Source organism: Rhyacophila brunnea, unplaced genomic scaffold, assembly GCF_057557595.1.
Source record: "Rhyacophila brunnea isolate RB1 unplaced genomic scaffold, BYU_Rbru_1.0 scaffold_9, whole genome shotgun sequence".
In the NCBI taxonomy this organism is placed as follows: Eukaryota; Metazoa; Arthropoda; class Insecta; order Trichoptera; family Rhyacophilidae; genus Rhyacophila; species Rhyacophila brunnea.
In genome coordinates, this window is record NW_028233361.1 from 23,214,187 (window position 1) to 23,240,094 (window position 25,908).

The window sequence follows — 25,908 nt, forward strand, 5'->3', positions numbered from 1 at the left end:
GCAGTTGTGGGATATCTAAGTGCACAGTACACGTTCATAAATAATATTGTATACCTACTAGCCAGGTTAGCTACTTCTAGTTTTCACAAGCGCAAATTTTCATTTTGGCGCCCGACAGGTCACAGGTCACGGCTATTCGAAATATATTCAAAAATATAACACAGTTCGAAATTGTATACAATTTTAGACACGCATAGTCAATGAATGCTATTGATTCGTGGTGAAAATATTATTTTCAAGGATCAAAATGCTGACATTTCGAGTAGGAATCTATATACATAATAATAGGATTGCTATGAAAGTTTTTAGAGACTTAATTGATTGACTTTATAATCCAGTATGGATCACGGCAACAGGTTTTTTTTACGAGATACTAATCGACCTCTGGGTCCATTGGATCCAAAAACACAATGAAAAACAACATGTAAATTTGCCGGATGCATGGTTCAGAAACGGACACTGCCACTCAACCACGACGGGTTTGGATATTTATAGTTGGTATAAAGAAAGATTCATCTACATTCTGCATACTGCATACTCACCCAAATTTAGGGATGTGCGATTAAAATATATCTTTTGTTTCAATTTAATTTAATTAATTATCGAATCGAGAATAAAAATCGAAATAGGTAATCGTTTGTTTTTCGCACATTCCGAATTGACTTCCTATTCGGATAGCGAATTCACATAAGCGAAGTACCATCTCTCGAGATAAATGCACCCCAAGGACACTCAATAGGCACCTACTCTGAATATTAATTTATTGTATCTAACATTAATCAAAAGAAAATTTAAATCGAGACTGATGCTATAAAATAACGTTGTTTTTTTCACGGTGGGAAGTTGTCATGCCAACGCATTGCGAACCTTGTTACGAATAGGTAGGTACTGTATTTTTTTATCCATCCAATTGACGAATAATATCGCTGCCGGCGTACTCCAAGACGTCATGACTCCGACTCCACAGCATCATGGTGTGGGGTGGTATAGGCTTTCATAGTATGAAGCCGAAGAGGGTGGTAAAAAGAAACGGGGCAAGGACGCAACCCTATCTGACTCCGGCCGTGACCTCGAACTATTCCGTGATAATGTTGGCACAGTTTCAGTACTATGCAGGGATTTTATTATAGCGTTGACCTTGGGAGAGATCATGTATTGATGTATGCATCCATTATCTTCCAGGGGGAAAGAAAAGGCGGTCTGGATTGTTGAAAGAACCCAAAAGTGCGGTGATATTCTAATGATTATAAATATTAATCAAATTTAGTTTCTTCATACTGATTTATGGAATAAGAAAGCCAGAAGCGTTCTACATTATTTAACAATTCAAATGTAAAGAATGAGATGGGTGAAGATGGTAAAAACTAAAATAATTCTACATAGACATTCGTCGAGAACACAAAATTCCACACATAAAAAATACAGTCGGATGGTTGGAAAGACACGCATACAAGGAATTTTTAATGAGTACACGAGGGCTTGACAAAAATAAGACAAACACGACCGGAGATTCCGCGTTCTATTTCCAGTGCACAAGTAAATTCTGCCTGTATTTCTGGTTGCATACACCGTACAGGGAATATTATTGTCTCAGACTTGCAACATTACGACAGTTAAATAAATTAAACGCTATACGACATAAAATAATATTATATATAGCGGGTTAACGAACTAAATAAAGCACGCCATCTATTTCGCTATGCACAAAGGGAGACTCACGCGACCAAAGAAAGTCGCATACATATTATTTATTTTACTTTCTTTATTATTTTAATATACATAATTATTTAATTCCAAGCCATGATGGCCAAGTGGTTAACGGGTCGCCTTATAATGTCGTGGGTCCCAGGTTCTGCGAAATACATGTATTGTTTTTCAATGTGTGTTTGGAGTCAGGGTATGAACATAATAGGTTGAGCAAGTGGGTAATTCCCATTTCTCGTACAAAATCTGTGTACCGAGCTGTTTACTTGAAACAAGGCAATTTTCATAGCCGATTTCGGCAAAATAAATGAATTCAAGAATGATAACCTAAGCTAACCAAACAAATGATCCAGTAATTAAAATAGACAAAAATTAAAATCTGTTATGACTGTGGAATTAAAAAAATAAGGGAAGTGGGTTACCTTCTGGGTGTGGCTGTAAGAAGGTACGATTCCCAAGAGTGGAGAAATATGTGTTAAATAATATATAATATATCATAATATACCTACATTAAAGTCCACCACGTAATCGAAACGCGCTTTCAATGTTTATAATAATAATTTAGGACATTCAGGATGCTTTATATTTCTTGCTGACCACCATTAAATTATAGACCAAAACTACCTTCAAAGTATTGGACTATCTATCTATACCTATAACGACTGGCTTAGATAATGAAAAAATGCGAACTACATAAAAAAAACATTTGCGATTTGCGATCCCTGAATAAATAATCCAACACATGTAAATTAGAAATATTATATTAGATATAATATGCAATGCAATTTTATTTTAATTTCGTTTTCATGTAATTAAAATACGTAACAAAAAATATTCCCGCGGCAAAGAAAATTATACGAACGCTGTCGCATGTAGTTTGTAAGCAATTTCTGATATTATTATACAATGAACAAAAACTTGTTGAGTTTAGTTCAACCTTGTATGTGTTGTGGGAAATTCGCTCCATATTTGGAAGCAGACTGTCTCTTTTATCGTATCGGTCGCTAGGCGACGGTATAAATACATATTTTACCTGTTCAGATTTTTTGTGAATCATCATTCATCAACTCTGGAATCAGTTCACATCTGACTGAACATTGTCATAATGAAAAACCATGCCATGTCAGGTCCAGCGTTGCCAGTTTGGCGTTTTTCTTGACAAATTTAGCTTCTTTGAATACGCAACTAGTGTGTGTCGTTAAATCTAAAGTTTATTAACACCGAATACTAACTAACTACAGACTTGTTTAAAAATCGACATTGTGTACCATAGTATATCAATAAAATATAATATACAATATTTAGTAGGTACTTACCTATTTATGTTATTTTTTAGTTGTTGATATGACTTATGTCACTTGTATTAGTGGTGAAACAATAAAATAATATTTGATGTTCGTGAAAATAATGTTCATTAGTATAATTTATTTTATCTGGACAGATAGTCAGAAGATATTTTATTGAGAAAATCTAGCACTTTTTTCTAGTGAATCACTGTCCTGTGTTCGGGTCATTAGTATCTTATCCTATCTGGCATAATTTTGTCAACGACAATTTGCCAACACTGGTTATGACAAAATTTTGAAGGTTTCAGTCGGGGTCTTTTGGTGGTTTTTTCGCGTTATGTCCAATATTAACTGCCACGTTGCGCTACTCTATTTAATATGCACACTATCCATGATAATAATAATACACTGAACACACACATCATTATTTAAATGAAAAATCACGCAATCAAAGCAAAATGTCAACAGCGGGCCGCCGTTTTAATTTTATTTAGAAAGAGTTGCTAACATGAAGAAATTATTAACCTTTCTACAGCTACTAATTCAACATCACTGCAATCATCATATAGTTGTTGAAATACAAAAAATATCATATGAATCCAATGGCGGGTTTAGAGAAATGGAGGCTCGAGGCACTGACTAATCTTGCCCTCACGATAATAAAATATAAATTCTAATACCAACGTATTTAAACATATGTATGTAGTAAAAATACCATGATACCTCTTTCCTATAATGACATAATGTAACTAAAAATAATTAGGTATTATTAATATGACAGCGACGGCACATCATTGACATCATAATAGTAATGCTTTAATTTTGTGTGTACAAGTACTCACTAACGTACCTATATGTTTTTTTTTTTTTTTTAATTATTATTGACCATGTCCTTACTTTTTCGTGCCAGGTGATTGTTAGTAAGTTTTTAGTAAGTAAGTTTGAACAATCACAAACACCCAGGCTTTTGGAAAATCACAAATATATTGTGTCCTCACCGGTTCGAACCCAGAGCTCCCGGATGGAAGACCAACGCCTTAGGCTGCGCGCAGACGGCAAAGCGAAGTTTCGGATTCATCCGCCAAACGTCGTTTACGGGTCGAATGCGTTTTGTTTGCGTTTCGTTTACGGCGATATATCGACGATGCTGTCCAAACATCTGGACAGAGAAAACACAGTTTTCAAGGAGATTCATAAACGCCTTTTTTTGAAACTGCACCCTGCTGCGAGAGTATTTATCTCTCATTACAGTGGTGAACAAGGGTAAATAAATCAATATAAAATCAGTACATAATATTGCATTATACCTACATTTATTTTCCCACTATTGCTTCTTTTGGAGCTGGACTGTTTTATATCGATAGCGTTTTGAAAATTACCTATTATTGTGCCTATTATGTATCATCATAAACTTTGTCTGATCAATACTATCGACCGACGGTACTTGATGGAGTTTGAATTTAAATTCTAATTGATTTAAGTTTTGTACTATTATTATTTATTAATACAATAAAAAAAAAGATTATAAGTTAATACACGAAGAAAGGGTAAAAACCTTATTACCTAGATACCCACTAAGTAAAGGATGAAGTATAAAAACATAATATTGTGAATAATTTGAATACTTGCATTGTTTCTAAAAACTTGTTGTAAATACTATTAATACATTCGGTAGGTAAGCAGTTTTACAAAATAAAATAAAAAAGTTTTGACACAGCACAGCTATGAGAAGAAGTATTTCATCAGAAGAAAGGCTCGCCATAACTAGAAGGTAAACTAAACTAAACTAAAAAATATACATATACCTATACAAGTACATAGGCACATACCTATCAATAGTAGTAGGTGGGTATTCATTATTCTCACTACAATATATTATTATTGGTACCCGTTTACATTTTAGTGTATATATATATAGATCATCTAGATGAACAGATTTTAAGGGAGATATTTCAAATGTTTATTTATAATTTATTTTTTAAATATTTATTTGATAAAAGATACAATAGGTATAATAATATAATACATTGTTCTGACAAATTATATACAAAACATCTATAAAATATTTTAATTAAATTATATCTGTTTTTTTCCCCATTGCATAAACGCCACTGTGAAATTCTTGATGACACTAATTATTAAGAAAGAAGGATTTTTTCAAATTTTTCGGACTAAAGTAATAAATTATGTCATACAATATGTGCCTTATTGTGTTCTGCAAACTGATAGTAGTAGTCTTTGTTTTCATCCCTAGTGTTATTATGGAAGAATTTATTTATTGCACTATCCGAAGAATTTAAAAAAAACCTTTTTTTGTCTCAGAGGCCAGTGGCGAACTAAGATGTAAACATTACCTACATATTATTAAGTATTTCTTTTTTACCGTTTTACCTAGATATTTTCATAGTGTAGAAATTATTTCAAATGACTTTCATGCGGATTTTTGTTAGCTATATGCAAATGCAGACATAGTCCAAATAAGCATTAAGCATTCAAGTGAATCTTTCTGGTTGCAAACAATTCATCATGATTGGGTTTTATTTTTACACTGCCCAGACACGTGGTATGACTTAGATGGTGACCGGACAAAACAGGACACGACAAAACAGAACATGACAAAACAAAACAATAACAATACAGAACATGATAAAACAGAACAGCCAGGTTTTTTCCGGGTGTTCTGTTTTGTCACATATTATAAATAAACATTTGAAATATCTCCCTTAAAATCTGTTCATCTAGATGATCTATATATATATACACTAAAATGTAAACGGGTACCAATAATAATATATTGTAGTGAGAATAATGAACACCTACCTACTACTATTGATAGGTATGTGCCTATGTACTTGTATAGGTATATGTATATTTTTTAGTTTAGTTTAGTTTACCTTCTAGTTATGGCGAGCCTTTTTTCTGATGAAATACTTCTTCTCATAGCTGTGCTGTGTCAAAACTTTTTATTTTATTTTGTAAAACTGCTTACCTACCGAATGTATTAATAGTATTTACAACAAGTTTTTAGAAACAATGCAAGTATTCAAATTATTCACAATATTATGTTTTTATACTTCATCCTTTACTTAGTGGGTATCTAGGTAATAAGGTTTTTACCCTTTCTTCGTGTATTAACTTATAATCTTTTTTTTTTATTGTATTAATAAATAATAATAGTACAAAACTTAAATCAATTAGAATTTAAATTCAAACTCCATCAAGTACCCTCGGTCGATAGTATTGATCAGACAAAGTTTATGATGATACATAATAGGCACAATAATAGGTAATTTTCAAAACGCTATCGATATAAAACAGTCCAGCTCCAAAAGAAGCAATAGTGGGAAAATAAATGTAGGTATAATGCAATATTATGTACTGATTTTATATTGATTTATTTACCCTTGTACACCACTGTAATGAGAGATAAATACTCTCGCAGCAGGGTGCAGTTTCAAAAAAAGGCGTTTATGAATCTCCTTGAAAACTGTGTTTTCTCTGTCCAGATGTTTGGACAGCATCGTCGATATATCGCCGTAAACGAAACGCAAACAAAACGCATTCGACCCGTAAACGACGTTTGGCGGATGAATCCGAAACTTCGCTTTGCCGTGTGCGCGCAGTCTTACACACTGCACCACGAGAGCCGCCTACTAACGTATAATGTATGAGTTGTTATGTTATAAACCCCTTTGATGATGGTTGCAGGGATTTTGTTAAGCTTTGAGTAATATTTTATACCTACTCGATTGGGGAGAAATATGCATCTTTTTGATTTTGGTGATTAGTATAAGTAATTTATTAATTATATGACTTGTTTGAACTGTTTCGAGGCTCCTTCTAAATCTTCAGACGAATCGATGACGTTGCCAAAGAAAATCGCCACTGTATGAATCCCCTTTCCATTGGATTCATTATTTGGATTTGGCCATACATAATCATAAAATAATGACTAAATAATTATTGGACAGCACTATTCGTATGAATCGTATGTTGTATTTAGAAAAATTTTCTAAGATTTATCCATTACGAAAAAATAGGAAACAATCTATATATGTGCACGGAAAAATGCTTAATTTCTCCCCCAATTAAGAGGGGCGAGAATGAAAATCTAAATATATACCGCCAGACCGCTTCCTGGTACACATCAGTATGTAACCATCAACATCACGTATATAATTATTATTATTCTTCGTTGTAGGTGTAACAGAAGCAATAGCTTTTGAACAATATAATTAAATTAGGGGATATTGAAAGTAACTTGAGTTCAACGAAAGGGTTAGTTTAACTTTACATTTAAAATTTAAATGCACGTGTATGTGAGGGGTTCTTTATCTTTTATAGCGTATTTTAAATTGTATTGAAGTAAGCATATTATTATAAAATGCGACCTTTCCAGATCATACATAGATTTAGTTTCGATAATTGAACTTTCGCTATCGTGAGATGTTATATAGTTAGATGGTGACTATTTTTTATATATGTATAAGTATGCAAGCAATCTTATATTACAAATTATGTATTTTATTTTTGCTGGTGCACCCACAGAACAGATAATAAATATAATACCGATAGGCTATATTCAATACGCCGCATGTTGAAGCAGGCTTTTGAACGTGTGAGTGTTCTACGAACATGAAGCACGCATTATGCACGCGCAATAGTGTGTGTAATACACCAACATTAAATGAGCGTAAATGCATAAACCGAGAGCAGTTTTCAGTATTTGACGTAAAACGTATTCTTGACACGTGTGTAAGTTGAACCCGGTTCTTCCTTACTCAAGTCGTTTACCTGCTATCGCCTTACCCGTTATGTATTTCAGTTCCCATTATATCTGAGTTCCCTGGGTGCACCAGTAAGTATTCCCGATACCAAGTAGTAAACTGAAGATTCTGGCTTTAAGTATCAGTTCATTATTATTTTTCAATTAAATTGCATAGTATTCAATTCAGCCTCAGGGCAAAGGTTAACGTTTTAACCACTGTGCGCAAGTCGTTGGCCAAAGGTAGTTTTATTTTTAGATACCTCATATGATTTTTTGTACGCAAATTTATCGATGACACGTACCTACCTATTACTTTTTTGTTAATATTTAAAAGTACTAGTAAATAAGGTGCATACTATATTCATATGCAATGAACAACTAACTACAGCCAAATAGTTCCCAGTTTAATAGATTAATTTGTGAGGGCTGGAGGAGAGGAATAAGGCCATGCAGCAGAAATTGTACACTCAATCAATCAAATCAATTTTAAACGGGGCTTGACTGAAAAAATTAACTAATATGTATATGCATAATCAATTGTAAAAATAAAATATTTCCAGATAATCTTCACGCAATGGTGGATGCAATAGTTGCAGTAGTTTATGACCTCCAATGGCTCCAATGCTTCCACTCGCGATTTAAAATTGCTTTTGAACAGCAATTATCTCACTTCAGTTCAACTGGTTTGAAAATGACTTTCAGGAAGATAATATGGAAAAGTTCAGTCGGTTTCAAGTTCTGTTGTCAATGGTGGTAACTAATAACTATAGTAATGTATCCGTGTGGTTAGGTTGTCATACCACGCTTGGAGATGGCACATCAAAGAAGAAATACAAATAATAAACCTAGTTTTTGAGAGTAGATTCCGTAGAGTCGTCAACTCTTTCGTTTACATGGCTAACGGTATGTGCGTCTGTATAATTTAAGACAAAAAATAAAATAATGCAGTATTTTGAATCCACTTGAGCGTGGCGCCTAGATATGTCATGGGGTTGTTCTGTCTACTTTGACTACGAGAATTGAGAAAATGCGTGGAGTGCAGCTGTAACTATGTAGTAGGCACTAAGCAGACTCAGTGACGTCCCTAGACCAAACTTAGAATGTCATCCCCGTTTATTTTCAGTTTCAAATTGTCCGCAGATTTAGTAGTTACCTACTTACCCATTACATAATTGATTTTCGGCTATCTTACACAGCCGAATACACAAAAAAAAAATCTTAAATTGACATACACACCATCTACTGAAAATTAAAACATTTCCACGAAGCCTACTCTCAGACAGTGGTGGTATTAGATGCGTGAAAGTGTGTGGTGCTGACAGGTTTTGGAAAGGTTGGAAAACCATTGAGTCGTAGTGGAAATGGTAGGAAAATGTCCACGGTAGTCAGTAATTTTAAATTTGTGCAATATTCTGCAGTGTTCTGTTGGAAAATAATAATTTATCGCAATTACCAAATACGCATTATTTAATGAAATTACAATAGGTATTTAAAATTGCATGCATGTCTGTCTATGTATACATAATATTACAACAATATGAAGCCTGCAGTTAAGGCACTGTCTTCAAATAGGCGAAAGTAGAACGCAGTCACACCAACTCGGCACGGTACGGATCGTAATTTTATTTTCAAATTTGTACAATGGCGCACTATTCATATTATTTGGAACAGCTTTTTCCATACATAACGCGGAAAGTAAAAGTGAGAAAGCAATCTGTCTCTATGACATGGATGGCCATTACAATAAGCCATTTGAAACACTACCAGTTAAATATTATCGTTTACACTTTACGAGGACACATAGTTACTATAAATAGATTTTGCTGGTCTGCGGTTCCCACTAAATAATCCGACTAGTCTCAGAAATTATAACATTACATAAACAATCGAGATTTTCTTAAAATTTATATAAAGTAGGTACCTAGGATAATGTTTTACATGATTTTTGACACGTGTATTCAAATCATTTTGGGACGGTGTTTAGTGTCATTTGAAAGTAATCATACCAACTTACCAACACCTAAATGAGTTGCCTAGCTAGGTATATCGGTATTTTTTCCATAAGCCGCTTAACTCATTCACCGCTGACTAGATAATGATTTTTTAATTACCACCTTTAAAATGCACTTTAATTACATCGATCGGCCGCCTGGTCATTACGCGCCAGGTGCGTCTTCAGCGTCCACAGTATTAAGCCGCGTTGACACAATCAGAGTACACTCGGACCGAGCGCACTCGCACGGGACAGCTTCATACTAATTACTCCTATACGAGCTAACTCGGAAGAGTTGAACGCGGTCCGAGTGTACTCGGATCGTGTCAACGCGGCTTTATCTTTTTAGATACCTACCCATATTAATCTGAGAAAAATTATACAAAGGAATATTTGTACGGGCCACAAATATTTACTTATAGGTACTTACTTACCTAATTCAAAAAATGTTTGAAAAATAAATAGGTAGCTACCCACTGGCTAGATGTCGCAATATTGAAAAAAACATTACATTACATCTTACGTCAAATTAATGTCCCTATTTCGATTGGTAGGTAATAATAAAATTAATTGTGTCATTTAGATAGGTACCTAAATCATTTAAAAATAATATGTAAACGACTTTAATTAAAAAAAAAAAAAAAAATCCTTGACAGCATAGGCCATAGTGTATTGTGGGTTTTTCTGCTATCATATTTTGGTTTATTAAAAAGTGGTAAGTAAGTACACGAAAATCCAACCTACATCATAGTTTTCTGCTAGTTATAATTATTATGGATCTGTCTACCTATACACAATATACCTAATAGGTAGAAGGTACATAAACATACCATTGCATACAATCATACATTATGCTATCTGGCAAGGCGAATTGAAATAAAAAGCACGATGACAAAATACGGAAGATCCTATGTAACGAAATGGATAGTTTTTTCTTTTATCTTGAAGGAGTTTAGCCATTCTCAAGATTTGACCATTTAATTTTAATTGAAACAAATGGGTCACTTTGTTGGTTGAAACAATTCATGTCACGCAACACAATGTTGCTGTCATTCAAGAAGTAAACATTGCACAAAAATAAGAATCGTATTAGAATCTGATTAGGTTATAAGATGCGGAATGAGTGTACCTACCTAGTTAGATGGTCATAGAATAAAATAATATGATGAAAGCACTTACCATGGATGATCTGCGGATCCATCATGAGAATTATCAAAATTAGAAATAGCAGCGCATCTGTAAGTCAAAGCAAACTTATCAAAACAGTGCACTTGCGACATAACAAAAAATCAATAAACAGCACTGGGACATTGAAATCCAGTTGGCATAATGCAATGTATTTCTACCACGGAAAATGGTTTTCATAAAATGACGTGAACGTAGCGTTTGCGAACAAAGAAAGAGCTAAAGTGCATTGATCCGTTACGGCAGAAAAAATCCAAAGCTTCTAATCTGACCTTTGGTTTTCTAGTTGCGCCGCACATTCTAATACTTTTTTCTTTTCCCAGCCTTCCTGCGTTTTCACCCATTCTTCTCCGGGAGATCTCCAGTCTTTAGAAATGAATGGCATTTTCAAAACAGATTGTAAACAAAATAGTGTATCACTCAATTTGACCGTGCAAATGCGTCGCAACTCTAGGCCGATTTCAAGTTGACTGAAATGAATTCACAACAGAAAGAGACGGAAGCGCGCATGGCTTTTGTTTGTTGATATTTTCGTGAAACGTCACTAAACAGCTGGACTTGTGCAGATGTCAAAACGAAAATATTTTGGCCATCTAGCGTACTATACAATAATACATATTCCAACTCCTTGTCGATCAATACAATAGTGCACGTAACGCCATCTATTGGTGACAGTTATTGTCTATTCTACTACTTTACAGTAGCCTGCAGAAAACTTCTTATTTTCAGCCATCTAAAGTTTATGTAAATGCAGTTTGCAGGCAGCCATTTGCAAAAACAAGAACTGTCACTTTCATACGAAAACGATAGTCCATGACCATAGACTAATCAGTAATTACAAAACACATAATACAACTGCGATCAAACCGAGTGAGGTTAGGTCAATAGTGCGTTATTTTTCGTGAAAAAGAATAAATAAACATGAGCGATAGTGAACGAATGCCCAAATTGAATATCTCAAAGGGCAAGGTATCCGGTCTCAACCAAGCGCAGTACGATTTCATGAAAATTATTGAAAAGGAAAACGCTGAAAGGGTTCAGAAACTTCTTAAACTGCGACGAAACAACGTTATTACCGGATCTTTAATCGGCTGCGGAGTTTTTGGTATTTATTTATACTCCATATTGGCTGTGAAGCAAGAGCGCTTTCTGGACGATTTGAACGAACCCGAAAAGATTCTTCCGAAGTAGTCGTACGTCGCATCACCAGAATGGCGGCGGCACTGGCGAACAGAGTGACTACTAAGATCCGCTTACCTCCCCTTCCGACCATTAAAGATATTATTCGGCTATATAAACTGAGAGCTATAAAGCAATTATCTCAAAACTTCCTAATGGACGAACGCTTGATGGATAGAATAGTTCGAGCGGCCGGCAACATTGAAGGACATCACGTCTGCGAAGTGGGACCCGGTCCCGGCGGAATCACCCGCTCTATTCTGCGCAAATCTCCATCGCAACTCGTATTAGTTGAAAAAGACCCTCGATTTATGCCTTCCTTGGAAATGCTGGCTGAAGCCACTGCTGAAATGACAGATTTCTCCATAATACAGGGTGATATATTAAAAACAGACCTAGGAACAGTGTTTAAAAATGTCGCTCAAGAACCCTGGGACGGCCCTATTCCGCCCGTTCATCTCATTGGCAATTTACCTTTCAGCGTTTCGACAATCCTAATTATAAGATGGCTGGAACAGATTTCGAAGCAAACGAGCGCGTGGAGTTACGGTCGCACCCGGATGACGCTTACGTTTCAAAAAGAAGTGGCCGAACGAATGGCGGCTCCTATTTTGTCACCGCAGCGATGTCGGTTGTCAGTCATGTGTCAGAATTGGTGCTTTGTCCGCCACAAGTTTACGATATCTGGAAAAGCATTCATACCGAAACCGGACGTCGATGTCGGCGTTGTCACTCTCACCCCTTTGAAGCAACCCATTATAACTTTGGATTTCAAATTAGTTGAGAAAGTGGTGAGGCAGATATTTTCAATGAGGCAAAAGTATTCTATTAGAGGTGCGATGACGCTCTTCCCTAAGCACTTACGCGATACGTTGCCGTATAACATGTATGAAATGGCTAATATTGATCCTCAAACCAGGCCGTTTCAACTCGACATTCATGAATTTAACAGGCTGTGCATTGCTTACCATCAAATAATTACAGATCGCCCGGAGATTGCAAACTATCAAAGTAACCAACCAAAATATATGGACAATTATGTTACGGAGCTTTAATTTGTTCGCAATTAACATCATGAATAGCATTTACAGAATATTTTATCAGATTGTGTAGTAATTTAGTGTAAAGTGTAATTAAAATAAAACACAATTAAAGTTATTATTATTACCTTTGCATTTTATTTTTTCAAGTTGAATTATTTTATACAATATCAAATAATAATAATATGGTGGGTATATTTCATACACAGTGAACACAAAAACAAAAAAAATACAAAATGAATTACATAATATGCAATAGTCTTATTTTTCTACATTTTCAAAAACATATATTTTAAACTGAATAAATTGTTGAATTAATTGTAAAAATTGTAACAATTTTACGATCTTACAATTTTATTAATATTACTAAAATTAAATCTCAAATTCTCTCGGATTCTCAGTTTTAAAAACTGGTACCTCCATCTGAACCGAGGGCAAAACCCTTTGAAACATTGCCTTTTTTAATTTTTTTCAGAACTCTTTGATGTCTCCTCGAATGAATATGTATGTTGTACTGGTGATCTCCGATGAAAACTCTCTTGCAGGTCTCGCAGAAATGTGATGTGTTTGGATTAATGCCATCGATGTAGCTCAGGCCTGTGGACTTTTCTTCAGGTTGCACGTGGCATTCCGTATTGCTTGTGAAACTCTCTATAATACTTAAAGCCTTCTCTTTAACGTTTAAATTCCACTGAGACACATCTGTAGTGTCTAATTTGTAAATATGTGGAACCTGTAACATAAGATTTAGATATTTAAATTAAAATAATAAAAACGTGACATTTATTATTTTTAACACAATGCTTTTCAAAAGGATTAACGTATCGGATGAGAATGTGAGCTCGGCTAGTTAGGTTAGAATAAATAAGTGGTTATATTGAGAGTGTCTCACCACAGATAAAAATTTGCATAAGATGAATAACCAGATTGGTGTAAGTGTGAGTGATAGGTAATAAACTATTTTTTTTATTCAACAATTAACTCACAAGAGAATGAGAATGTAATATTCTATATTGAACATACATAATTTGAAAGCAACAGAGAAATGTATAACTAAATAGTAGTCACCAATTACCGTGCCCTGTTCTAATACGCCCCCTTCTATCTCAGAAAGTATGAGCCGCCATCCTACGGCGAATATTTTAACTAACGCTAACACGTGGTTTCATTAATCTGTGAACAACATAGCCAGCGCACTATTCGAAAATTAAAATATTAAAACAATTTGGCAATGGTGATTTTTTTTCATAAATACACATAAATCTATGTAATTAGTTTGGTTACAGTGCAATGTTTTATAGATATTTTAATCCAATAATATGATCGATATGTCATGGATCCAGCGGATTAAGTTTTATTCTGTATTATTTAAGCCATGTGAAAGATACTAGCTTTCAAATCGCGGCGTGTGGTGATGCTAAATATAGCCCCCCTATGGTGTCTAAATAACGTCAATATTCACAAGTCATCCAAATATATTGATCATTTATGAAAATAATATACTATATCTCTATATATATAAAAATCTCGTGTCAGGGTGTTTGTGGTCGCACTCCTCCGAAATGGCTCAACCAATTTTTATGAATTTTTTTATGTATATTTGTTAGGTTTGAGAATAGGTCAACAAGTATATTTCATACCGCTAGGTGATTAGGGTATCTCTATCCAGAAAAAATTTTCTTTTATTTTTTTAACAATTTTTTTTTGCATTTTTTTTATTTGGCATCAAAAAATACCTATATTTCCAAATTTTCACCCTCCTACCCCCACCCTCCCATTTTTTAATCGCGATTTTATTATTTTTGTATGAACAAATTTAACCGTCGTTCGTATTTCAAACAGAACGAAATTATTTATGTTGTTGAATGACAGATGGCGCTACGTCCGAGAAGAATTCAAGAGAAGCGTCGCTCATTTTCACATTTTGACAATTCATTCGGCATATCACAACGCAATGCGTGCAAAATTTTGTATGATTTATTTTAATTTATCTATTTTTGTGTGCGTGTATTATAGTGCACAATGCCAGCAAGATGCAAGGGGGGCCATTTGGGCCGTCGAACGAATAAAGCAACCAACATGCAAAATAGTAGAGCAGAAAGAACAGACGAACAAATCCAACAAGATAACAAAAACGTGCGTGTGAGCATGTCGCAATTGCGTGCATCTCAATCACAAGAGGCACGAGCTGAACGAAATCAACAACGACAATTGCAACGAAGCCAAGCGCGCCGGTTCGTAGTTAACACACGCAGAGCAAATAACCGGCAACGCCAACAAGTACATCGAGCATTTACATCCGCTCGTTCCTTCGCCTCGCATTCGAGTACGACCCAGATATTGACTATTCTGCTCATCCGAAAGTGCTGATTAGTGCTATGGACAAAGAATGTCCCCATTGTCATGCGCTCAAATTCAAACATGAGTCAGCTGGGATGTGTTGCGCATCAGGAAAAGTGTAACTACCATAAATTGAGACACCACCAGAACCATTGAACGGCTTGCTCATCGGCACGGTTCCAGATTCAAACCTATTCCTGAAGTCTATTCGTACATTCAATTCATGCTTCCAAATGACTTCATTCGGAGCAACAGAAATAGTTCACAATACTGCGGCAAATGGTCAACAATTCCATTCTACGTTCAAAATCAAAGGCCAAGTATACCGCAAAGCAGGCCCATTGCTGCCAATGGCAAACGAACCACATACATTTTTACAAATCTACTTCATGGGCGCGGCGAGGACATCAATCATGTGGATGCACGTTGCGGCTACAATAGCCTCAATTCGCCTAATGCCAGGCTCATCGTCGGCGAACTGGACGCCCTGTTGAATGCGCACAATGAATTATTGAAATTCTTCAAAGCACACACGCACGAATTGCAAAGTGACAATCACGCTATTGTCATCAATCCTGATAAAACACCAGCTGGAGAGCACGTACGTCGATTCAATGCGACTGTTGTTGACGACATTGCTGGAATCATGGTTGGCGACCGCACATCGACGCGAGAAATCGTGATTCGAAAAAGAAACAATAATCTGGAGTTCATTGCTGACACACACCGTTCATACGACGCTCTCCAATATCCGCTAATTTTCTGGAAGGGACAAGACGGATATTGCATAAACATTAAACAACGAGATCCTGTCATAGGTAATTCATTCATTATGAACATCATTACTCATTTTGAATTGATAAAATGAATGGTTGGTGTTTTTTTGTTTTTATCGGCGGTCATCGTCTACAGCGCTCCATTCCTCTTTCTGTCATAAATACCATCCCCACACACTTACGATACATTCGTTATTTTTTATTTAACAACCAAAATATTCACTAAAAATAATTTATATGGCAGAACAACGTTTGCCGGGTCAGCTAGTATATCTATAGATGTATCGATTGAGGGAATTACCCAATGGTTGCTATTATCCTTTGTGTTTATTATAGATAGAGAAAAAGAAAAACTGGGACCGAAACAATATGATGAAAGTAGTTGAAGCAGTAAAAAAGAAAGAGATGGGATACAAAATTGCAAGTAAGACTTACTTACAGTGTTCTCCGACCACATTAAAGGAGTATGTGAAAAGAAATGACGTAACCTATAAAAATCTTATAGATTTATTATTTACTTGCACCAATAGTGTGTATTTTAAACTATCGTGATAATAACTGTTTATACGTAAAAGGGCTGACTGTCTCTCCAATCTCATTCTTCAAGCGTAGGCGAGACGCGATGTCATTGTATGGTGATTTTTGACAGGTTCGTAGATAATCCAGCGATTTCCAAACTGAGAGGCGCGGAGTGTTGCAAAGGGAGGCGTGAAAAGTTTAACACACGTGCAGACACAGGTTTGGACAGACAAGTGCATAGTTTATAAAATGGCTAGTTATAAACTACCTACATAAAAAAAACTCCTATTAAAGGTTGTTTGCAAACCTGTCTGAAGATATGAGACAAATTTTATTATACCTCAATTCTATACTATTGTGAAGCGCGCTGGCTATCTCGTGAAAAAATGATATAAAAGATTCAAATCATAATATTGAAATTTGAGGCAAATTTGTTTAGGAACGATAACATTGTTATAAAACTTGTCTATTTGGTTGAAATTTAAAAAAAAAAATGACTGAATAAATCAATGCAAGGACCACTAAGTATATATTCACTGATTTAAAAAGACAAAGTGAAGGCATTCATAAAAAATTGGAAACTTTGGAAATCAAAATTTAAAAAAAAATAAGTTCGTCATGTTACTACTTTTAAATGATTTCTGGGCCAGGTATATTGAACCAAACAAAAATCTATTTACTGAGCACTTGGATAGTTTGCTTATGCACTTTTCACATTATTTATTTAGAAAATCTCGATTTTACAAAGTTCGCATGGATATAGAATCCATTTGTTAATGAACGATGATGAATTTGCGATAATTCATTCAAACAAAAACCCTAGTTCAATTTTGGTTGAATCGAAGTGAAGAATAATATTATAATACTTTGTCAAGAAAAGCAATGCTTATTGTAAGTAAAGTACTGCCACCATTCGTAATATCATACTTATGCGAAACGAGATAAGCTGCAAAGAAATCCAAATATCAATCCCGTTTAGTAGAAAAAGAGCACTTTGCGCTAATAAAAAAGCACATCCATGTCATGAAAAACAAATTAATATAATATCCTTATATAATAAACCTTGTTTATTTTTACAACGTTTTTCTTAGCTCGTATTCTTATTTGTCCGGTACAAATCTTGCAATCGATTTTTAACTAACTTCCCGACTAGCTAAACATTTGAAACTTTTAGAATTTATCAGAACACGATGCCAATGCATTTTTTTAATACTTTTAGCCATCTTTAAGTAGAATTGAATTCATTTTTAGTTAATTCTGTTGTGTATGAAAAGTTATTTCGATACCATTATTGGTTGCTAGGGGGTCCTAGCAACTAAATTATTAAATAATATATACATGTGTTACTATGGAAATTAATATGAAATGACATTTCATTATTCAGTATTTCTATCAAGTACAAATTTTTTTGATCGTTTAAGCTAGTCAAGTCAAGTTTATATGATTCAACAGAAAATTTAAAAACGTATATAAAAAGTTTTTTTTATCTTGTAATAATTATAATTAAGTTTTTTAATTTTTTTTGTATTAGTAGATTTTTGACTATTTAAAAAGGTGTATGTATTATTTAATGAGACAAAGGGGGGGAGGCGCCAAGATTATATTATTTTTTAAAATGAGATGTAGTAACATAAAGTTTGGAAACCATTGAGATAATCGTTAAACGTCAAAATATTCTGTGCGGTGTAGTTCACGTTTTTTCCGGCAGGTTCGCCGCTATCGTTCTACTGTGTATGCAAAGTGCCAATTATTGCATGAAAATTCAGAAGCTTCTGAACTTCTTTGATCCATGCATGCAATCTTGCAACTTGCAAGATAATACGTATTTACATGTGCAGTTTCTTGTTATGGCCGCGATATGTACTGTCAGCAATAAATCCATCCACGTGTAAACGAGGTATAATGTAAAATACTATTACTTCACCATGTTCGATCATTAGAGGATCATATGGGCCTCACAGAGTGGAGGTTGTTTTAACAAATTTTATTTTTACCAGAAATGGATGTTAGCCACTTGCTCAACTTATTAGATCCATACTCTGACTCAAACACAAATTGAAAAACAATGTGTGTATTTTGCCAAACCCAGGATTTGAACCTTGGACCCACGACGTTATAGACCGACGCTTAAGCCTGTAAGTTTCTTTGATTGTTTCACTGCTTTTACTACACTACAATTTACAACAGTCTCTCAATAAAAAAATCAGTTACAAAGGAACAATTTGCATGATCTACTTGTACCTAAAGATGTTCCATGTGTTGAGCAAATGTCATGAACTCGTGAACCATCAAAAGACTCCATAGTAGATGCCTGTAAGCCTACCTTCTGAAGAAATATAATAAATAACATAAAGACATTTAAAAATGCCAACTGTGAAAAGAAATATATTTATTTACCAAGCAGCAGCGCCATCTATTTATTTTCTAAGTATTTGTCTCTAATTGGATTTACATACACATACATAATAATATAGTCATAGTGTTACAAACAAAAGCTTGCTATAATCCAAAGATTATTTTTATGTACTTTTTGTGCTTGAGACCTGACTTACTGTCTGCTCCAATATTTATATTGTTAATGTTATTTTACTCACACTAGGCAAGCTCTGACTGGCTTAGCAGACAAATGCCGGCCACAGACGGACAGTTCTCGTAACAGGTTGAACATGCCAGTTAATAACTATACAGTTATCTTTGGTAGATAATCTGCTGCGCCCATAGACGGACACTTTTCGACCTTTCAGATGTTTGCCATGTTCAAACTGCCAGCGACCCCCTACTCCCGTGTTTTTGTAAAACTGTTGGAATTTCAACTAGCCGAAAGTTTTCGGGTGACGTTAGATGTTGGTAACGTAAAGTAGAATATACCGCGCGATACAACTTCGGCTGGTGTTGCTTGTTATTGCATTTTATAATATATTTTATAATACATTAAAAATGTAATAATATTATGTACGCGGAGATCGCAAATATTATATTTTATTTATTTTTACGAGAGTAAAACAAAGTAATAGTTATTTATGTAAACATATTATTTTATACAATATAATATAAATGTTAAAATGAAAGTTATTGTGAAAATATAGACTAATAACTCAGTACTCAAATTTTGTTTATTGTATGTCTTCTTCTTCTTCTTCTTCTTTGCCCATATCCGCCCCTTAACTGGAGCATATGGACACCACGCGGCGCCTCCAAGAATCCCTGTCGCTCGCCAGTCTTCTTGCTTCGTTCCAGGTCAAACCAGCATCCCGTAGCTCCGCCGTATACACTCTGTAGATTGTATTTAGCGGCCTTCCAGGACGCCGGAATCCGGTCGGCTTGAAGAACAGGCAAGCCAGGTTAAAGTTCTCTTCTGGCATCCGCAGCACGTGGCCGAGCCAGGTCCAACGTCGCCTCTTCACTTTCAGCGTGATGAGAGGCTGCTTGGTACGTTCTCTTATCTCCTCGTTGCTCCTAAAGTCATACCACCGCACACCCAGTATTCGTCGCAAACATCTGTTTTCGAAGCTCAGTATACGGTTGCTCTGAGCCTTCGTAAGGTGCCATGATTCGCTACCGTAAAGCAGCACCGTCAGAATGCAAGCGTCGAATAGGCGGCATTTGGTTTTGACCGAGTACAATCGTGAGTCCCAGACATTTCGCATCGAGTTGAATGTTGCTCCAGCCATTCCCATTCGGATAGCGAGCTCTTTCTGCAAAATGCCATCTCCCGTGATGTGTACCCCCAGGTACTTGAAGCTGTCGACGCTCTCGATGCTCTGTCCATCGCTAATCAGAGGGAAATCTGGATCAGGACAGGTGCTATTGCACAAGACGTTGGTTTTCTTCGCGTTGATTTTCAAACCAACGCGAGAGGAGTTGTTATGCAACCTGTCGATTGTCTCTTGAATGCCCTCGATTGAGTTGTCGAATAGGACAGCATCATCGGCGTATTCCAGGTCGCATAGCTTCACCGTGGGGGTAACAGGTATGCCTCGGTCGGGTGGTATTGACTTCCGTAGTATGAAGTCAAAGAGAATGATAAAGAGAAACGGTGCAAGGACACAACCCTGTCTGACTCCGGTCGTGACCCCGAACCATTCCGTGACAGTGTCTCCAATTCTGACACAGCATTCGCTATTCTCGTGCAGGCTTTTGATTATGGCAATGATCTTGGGAGGGATCCCGTATGCTCCCAGTATCATCCAGAGGGAGGGGCGGTGCGGACTGTCGAAAGCCTTCTCATAATCCACAAAACAGCAGGCCATCGGACTGTTCAACTCATGGCTCTGCTGGAGAAGACATCGAAGGTTGTGGATTTGGTCTGCACACGCTCGACCAGGTAGAAACCCGGCTTGGTTTTTCCTGAGGACGTGCATTATTGGGTCCCTTATTCTCATCAAAATGATGTTTGCCAAAATCTTTCCCGGAACACTGAGTAGCGTAATGCCTCGGTAATTGTCGCAGCTTAGAGGGTCACCTTTTTTAAGAAGTGTGATGATTTCACCGTTCACCCAGTCCCTTGGGCAGCGCTCTTCTTCCCACACCTTTGTCATCAGATGAAACATAGGGTGCAGGATTGCGCTCAAGCTGTACTTGAGGAATTCAGGAAGAATCCCGTCTCCCCCCGGTGCCTTTCCGTTCTTGAGCCTTTTCACAGCCGATTTTATCTCGGTGTGCGTGGGCGGGCAATCGGAAATGTCGGTCGCTCGGGGAATGTCCAAAAGTAAAGCTTCCGCAGATATGTCAAAGGGATCCAAGGGGGGTGGGCGGTTCAGCACTCCGCAGAAATGATTCTTCCAAATCTTCTTGACGCATTCTGCGTCAGACTCTATTGCTCCACTGGGACACGAATGGCTCCGGGAGTCGGTGGTCGCCTGCCGCAGACTTCACGGGTGATTCGGAAGAGTTTCCTGGTGTCATTTCTGCTTGCTGCCTCCTCTGCCGCTTCAATTTGCCGGTTCATAAAATTGCGCTTGTCCAACCGCACGGATCGTTTGACTACCCTGTCTTGGGTCTGGTAGTCAGTCCGGCGGTCCTCGGTTCGGTCGGGGTCTCTCTCCTCGTCTCTCAGGGCTTTCAGCCTGGCTCGTTCACCAATTTCAACCCACGTTTCGTCAGACATCCACTTTGGCTGCTCACTCCTTCTGGTACCAAGGACGGTACGAGCCGACGACACAATCGCACTCTTTATGAGGCTCCAGTCCGCCTCAATGAGGTCGGATTCAGATTTGTGCCGCTCGTAGATACGATCTACACTATCTCGTACAGCAGTTTCGAAGTCGGTCCGAATTCTTCGGCGTCGGAGCTTCTCAACGTCAATTCGTTCGCACTTTGGAGGCCTCGCCTGGCGACTGAGTTTTACTCGGATGTTTCCAATAAGTAACTCATGATCGCTATGGATATCGGCGCCTCTGTAAGTACGCACGTATGTATTGTACGCATTGTATGTAGTGAATATTAAAACTTATTAATTTAAGACGTTCACAACATAAATTAATATACCTAATTGTGAATGACAATCTCGGTAAATCTAAATAAAATTTAAGTATATATTTTAATAATATCATAGTAATTAATTATTATACTGATAATTGATGTAAATATAATTTTGTGGCATGTTTAAATTTATTGTATATAAAATCAATACCTTTATAAATATTACCATTTTCTTACTTAATTAATACTGTCCATTAAAGGGAATAATTTATTCAAAAGAAAAGATTACATTTTATATTTACACGAATGTGTATAATATTGTTTCGGTGAATCGATAAAATACACAATCCACTAGCGAAATCATGATTTATTTTACCAACGTCATAGGTGTGTATTTTATGTCAATTTGTTTCTAATAAAAACAATTATAACCATAATAAATTCAAAGTAAAATTATTCGTGTATCATCGTTCAAGTATACCCTACCTAAAACTAATTGAAACAATACCCCTGTGTAATATCTCCGCGAACCTAACCGCCATAGTTTTTGACACTTGCTCTGCCACAGACAATAACTGTACGTATATGGGCACGTCTGTTGACAGTTCGACAGATTTAAATGGGGTAGTTAAACTGATCTGTGGTGTGGCCACTAACGTACAGTTATTGAACAGTTATTGTCTGTGCCATGTTCAAACTGCTACGAGAACTGTCCGTCTATGGGGGCCTAAAATGTGCAGCTAGTGCAATCGCAAATTTTTTAGCACAAGTTCGATTCGTGGTTCGACATCACTTTTTTTGGCATAGTGAAATAAATATCATTCATAAACTAAAATATAAAATTTTATGTTCAGTAAATTGTAACAGTATAATACTGAAGATGAAACAGAATTCAAATTTAATTCCCGTAAATATGGCTGTCCATATTCACTATGGCCGAGCGGTTGCCGCCATGTTACTGCATCGGTTTATAATGTCATGGATCCCGGGTCTTCAAATTCACATGTTGTTTTTCAATATATTATATTCGGACCCAGAGTATGGTCCTATTAGGTTGAGCAAGTGGCTTACATCCATTTATCGTAAAAAAAAAAAAAAAACTATTAATACGATCTCCACTCTTGGAGGCCAATATGATCTTCTTGGGAAGGAATATGTTAAAAAAGGGTTTTTTCCGTTACCTACCACTAGGGATTCCAATCCCGGGATCCCGAGCTATTTTCGATACCTATGAATCCCGGGATTGATAAACATAATCCCGGGATTTCGGGATTGATTTTTTTTATCAACTTTTATGGAAAATAAAATAAAAGCGAAAATATAACAGAAAAAATAACTACACTAGAAATAAACTGAGTTTGAATGAAGTTTCATTTATACCCATGTGTAGGTAGCCGATTCATTTTGTTTTTTCACATGAATTATTAAAAATGAGAAAGATTGGAAAAAAACAATTCTTCACACTTTTAACAAAGTAATTCCACCATGATATCATACGTTTTACGGCAGTTTCATATTTGGCTGACTAATTAGATTTATGAAGCGGAAAGGCCATAAGTACGCCATGATTATTTGCTTTACTATTTTAAATCTCGCTAATCCATTCATTATGTCTTTGCTATCAGAAACAGCAATCTCATATTAAATTCATATTATTATTTATATTACAATATTATTTACATTTACTCCATTAAACTTGTGTATTTCCGAGATTGAACGTATACAATATTAACAATAAATGTCTTAAATATAATAAATTATACTAGATTTATTTTTGACCGATTTTATCAATGTTATTTGTAAATATAAAAATTTTATATTAACAATGGAAAAAAATGCCAATCCCGGGACCAGTCCCGGGATCCCGGGATTGTCAAATTGTCTCGGGATTGGATTCCCTACCTACCACAGCCTACCTACAGACACCCTTCACCACTGATATAGAATATGGAAAAGTAGTACCTGTCGTTGTGGATGTCCGAGAAATCTATTTTTGATAGTTTTGTTTTGTTTCCGAGCATATCTTTTTGTTGCAATTTTTAAGTTCTCTAAACTTTCCATGAAAAGCTTCTTCCCATGAACCGATTGTCGTGCCTCATCATTCAGTAAAAGATATTCATGGAATTCTTTTAGTCCGATTGATTGGAAAATCCCCTTTGTGTAGTTTGTAGGTCTGAAAAAAATGAAAATCACTTACTTAAAGTTTTGTGTAACATTATTGGACATACAGGATAAGATTTATTGCAGGACTACCCTTTTAAATTTTATTATAAGGCCATGGCCACCCTCATGGATGACATAAATGTATATAAATTACATGTATTATTGTCCAACCCATTCAGCATTGCCAATTTAGCGTTTTTCGATAGGCATCTAAAGTCTGTATTCTATAAACTGGCGTACACGTCACACGGAAAGCATTGTGCCATCGCATTCAACTGTTTAAGTTTTCAATAGGAGGGAACGAGATGGATGGTGAAGCGGGAGGGAAACCGGAACGCCAACTTATAGAAGACAGACTCTAGATTGTAAAAAACGCATCTGGCTTGTGGTGTTTTTCCTAGCATTTTTTGATGCATCGAACAGCTTTAGATGTGTTAAAAAAACGCAAGATATTTAGTTTATTTATTTTCATGCGCATCAAATTTCTGACTATCAGATACTTAATGCAGGTAGGTCGGTACCTATTTTAATGAGAAATAAAAGACGATGAAACAATTTCATGCATTATTTAATGTTTTTTTATATTATTTAGATTCTCCGCGTATATAAAATAATAATTTAACAATTATTAATGTAAAAGGTATGTTATTTAATTCTTTATGTTTGTCCTACAAGAAAGAAACAATCGTCTTCCACAATATGTGAAAAATAAATAAATTAAATTAATTAAATTGAGTCTTCAAACATGAAACGAAACTTGACCGCCCCGCCGTTGACACAATATAGGTATTTGTTGTCAATTTTGCAATAAAGTTCTGTTAAAATATGTGGTTTTAAACATATCGACATTTTTTCGAAACGCGAAAGCAAAGATATTAACTTTGTTCTTGGTAGAATAAGTAAATTTACTTGCAATTTTTTTTTCACAAAATCTAGCGTTTTTTTCTGCTAAATAGCTTGTTTCATACCCTGTCTGGCATATTTTTGTCAACGATAGTTGGCAACACTGAAGTTTCTCACAATATTTTTACATGCATATTTCACAATTAAAGTTGTGATTATAAGGTAAGTACAGTCAAATTTTCAATTATTGTTTGTCGATGGTTAAGCAATTTTTGGCTAGTTATTTATCTTTTATGTTAAAAATATACTGTTGTCTTGAAGTATTGTCATTATTGGTCTGAAATCTGGTTTGGCAACATCACTATTACATCGTCCACATACATAAATCATGTATATTTCCTTGTACATTGATTTTTTACCTATGTTATGCCCAATGTATAACTTTCTATGTCACAGTCTGCTAGAATAAATTGTTTGTTCTCTATTATATTACGCTAACATCTCGAGGCAATGAACAATAAGGTATGGACACTTAACGGTCAAAGGGTCACCTTGAAACCCGCTGAATTAACGGACTGATAATGATAACATTCAACTAAATATGTGACACCAAAACACTAAAGACCACGGGCAGGGTGATGTGAGGTTGGGTCGGCGACCCAAAATGTTTTTCAAGACCGGAATGCGCTCC

At 35.8% G+C, this 25,908-nt stretch overlaps 4 protein-coding genes across 5 annotated transcripts in view; 2 read left to right on the forward strand and 2 right to left on the reverse strand.

Annotated features, from left to right (window-relative positions):
* Nucleotides 1–11,430, reverse strand: part of LOC147063415 (F-box only protein 25) — a 28,819-nt gene extending 17,389 nt beyond the window's left edge. Inside the window, exons 1-2 of the mRNA XM_085960132.1 lie at nucleotides 11,209–11,430; nucleotides 10,931–10,987 (exon numbers count right to left, since the gene is read on the reverse strand). Of these exons, the coding sequence (XP_085816258.1) occupies nucleotides 10,931–10,987; nucleotides 11,209–11,321 (170 nt within the window). The 5' untranslated portion in view covers nucleotides 11,322–11,430. The remainder of the gene's footprint in view (nucleotides 1–10,930; nucleotides 10,988–11,208) is intronic.
* A 427-nt stretch (nucleotides 11,431–11,857) lies between these two features.
* Ccdc56 (Coiled-coil domain containing 56) lies at nucleotides 11,858–12,127 on the forward strand. Its single transcript, XM_085959877.1, has one exon. The coding sequence runs from the start codon at nucleotides 11,858–11,860 to the stop codon at nucleotides 12,125–12,127; it is 270 nt and encodes an 89-aa protein (XP_085816003.1).
* Nucleotides 12,128–12,147: 20 nt separating this feature from the next.
* On the forward strand, nucleotides 12,148–13,282 carry mtTFB1 (mitochondrial transcription factor B1). Its single transcript, XM_085959876.1, has one exon. The coding sequence runs from the start codon at nucleotides 12,148–12,150 to the stop codon at nucleotides 13,168–13,170; it is 1,023 nt and encodes a 340-aa protein (XP_085816002.1). The 3' UTR covers nucleotides 13,171–13,282.
* Nucleotides 13,267–25,908, reverse strand: part of LOC147063418 (tRNA dimethylallyltransferase) — a 577,495-nt gene continuing 564,853 nt past the window's right edge. The window contains exons 6-7 of one of the 2 annotated variants that reach the window (XM_085959874.1): nucleotides 24,174–24,384; nucleotides 13,267–13,888 (exon numbers count right to left, since the gene is read on the reverse strand). In XM_085959874.1, the coding sequence (XP_085816000.1) occupies nucleotides 13,559–13,888; nucleotides 24,174–24,384 (541 nt within the window). In that variant the 3' untranslated portion in view covers nucleotides 13,267–13,558. The remainder of the gene's footprint in view (nucleotides 13,889–24,173; nucleotides 24,385–25,908) is intronic. The other variant, XM_085959875.1, reaches the window with a different exon arrangement.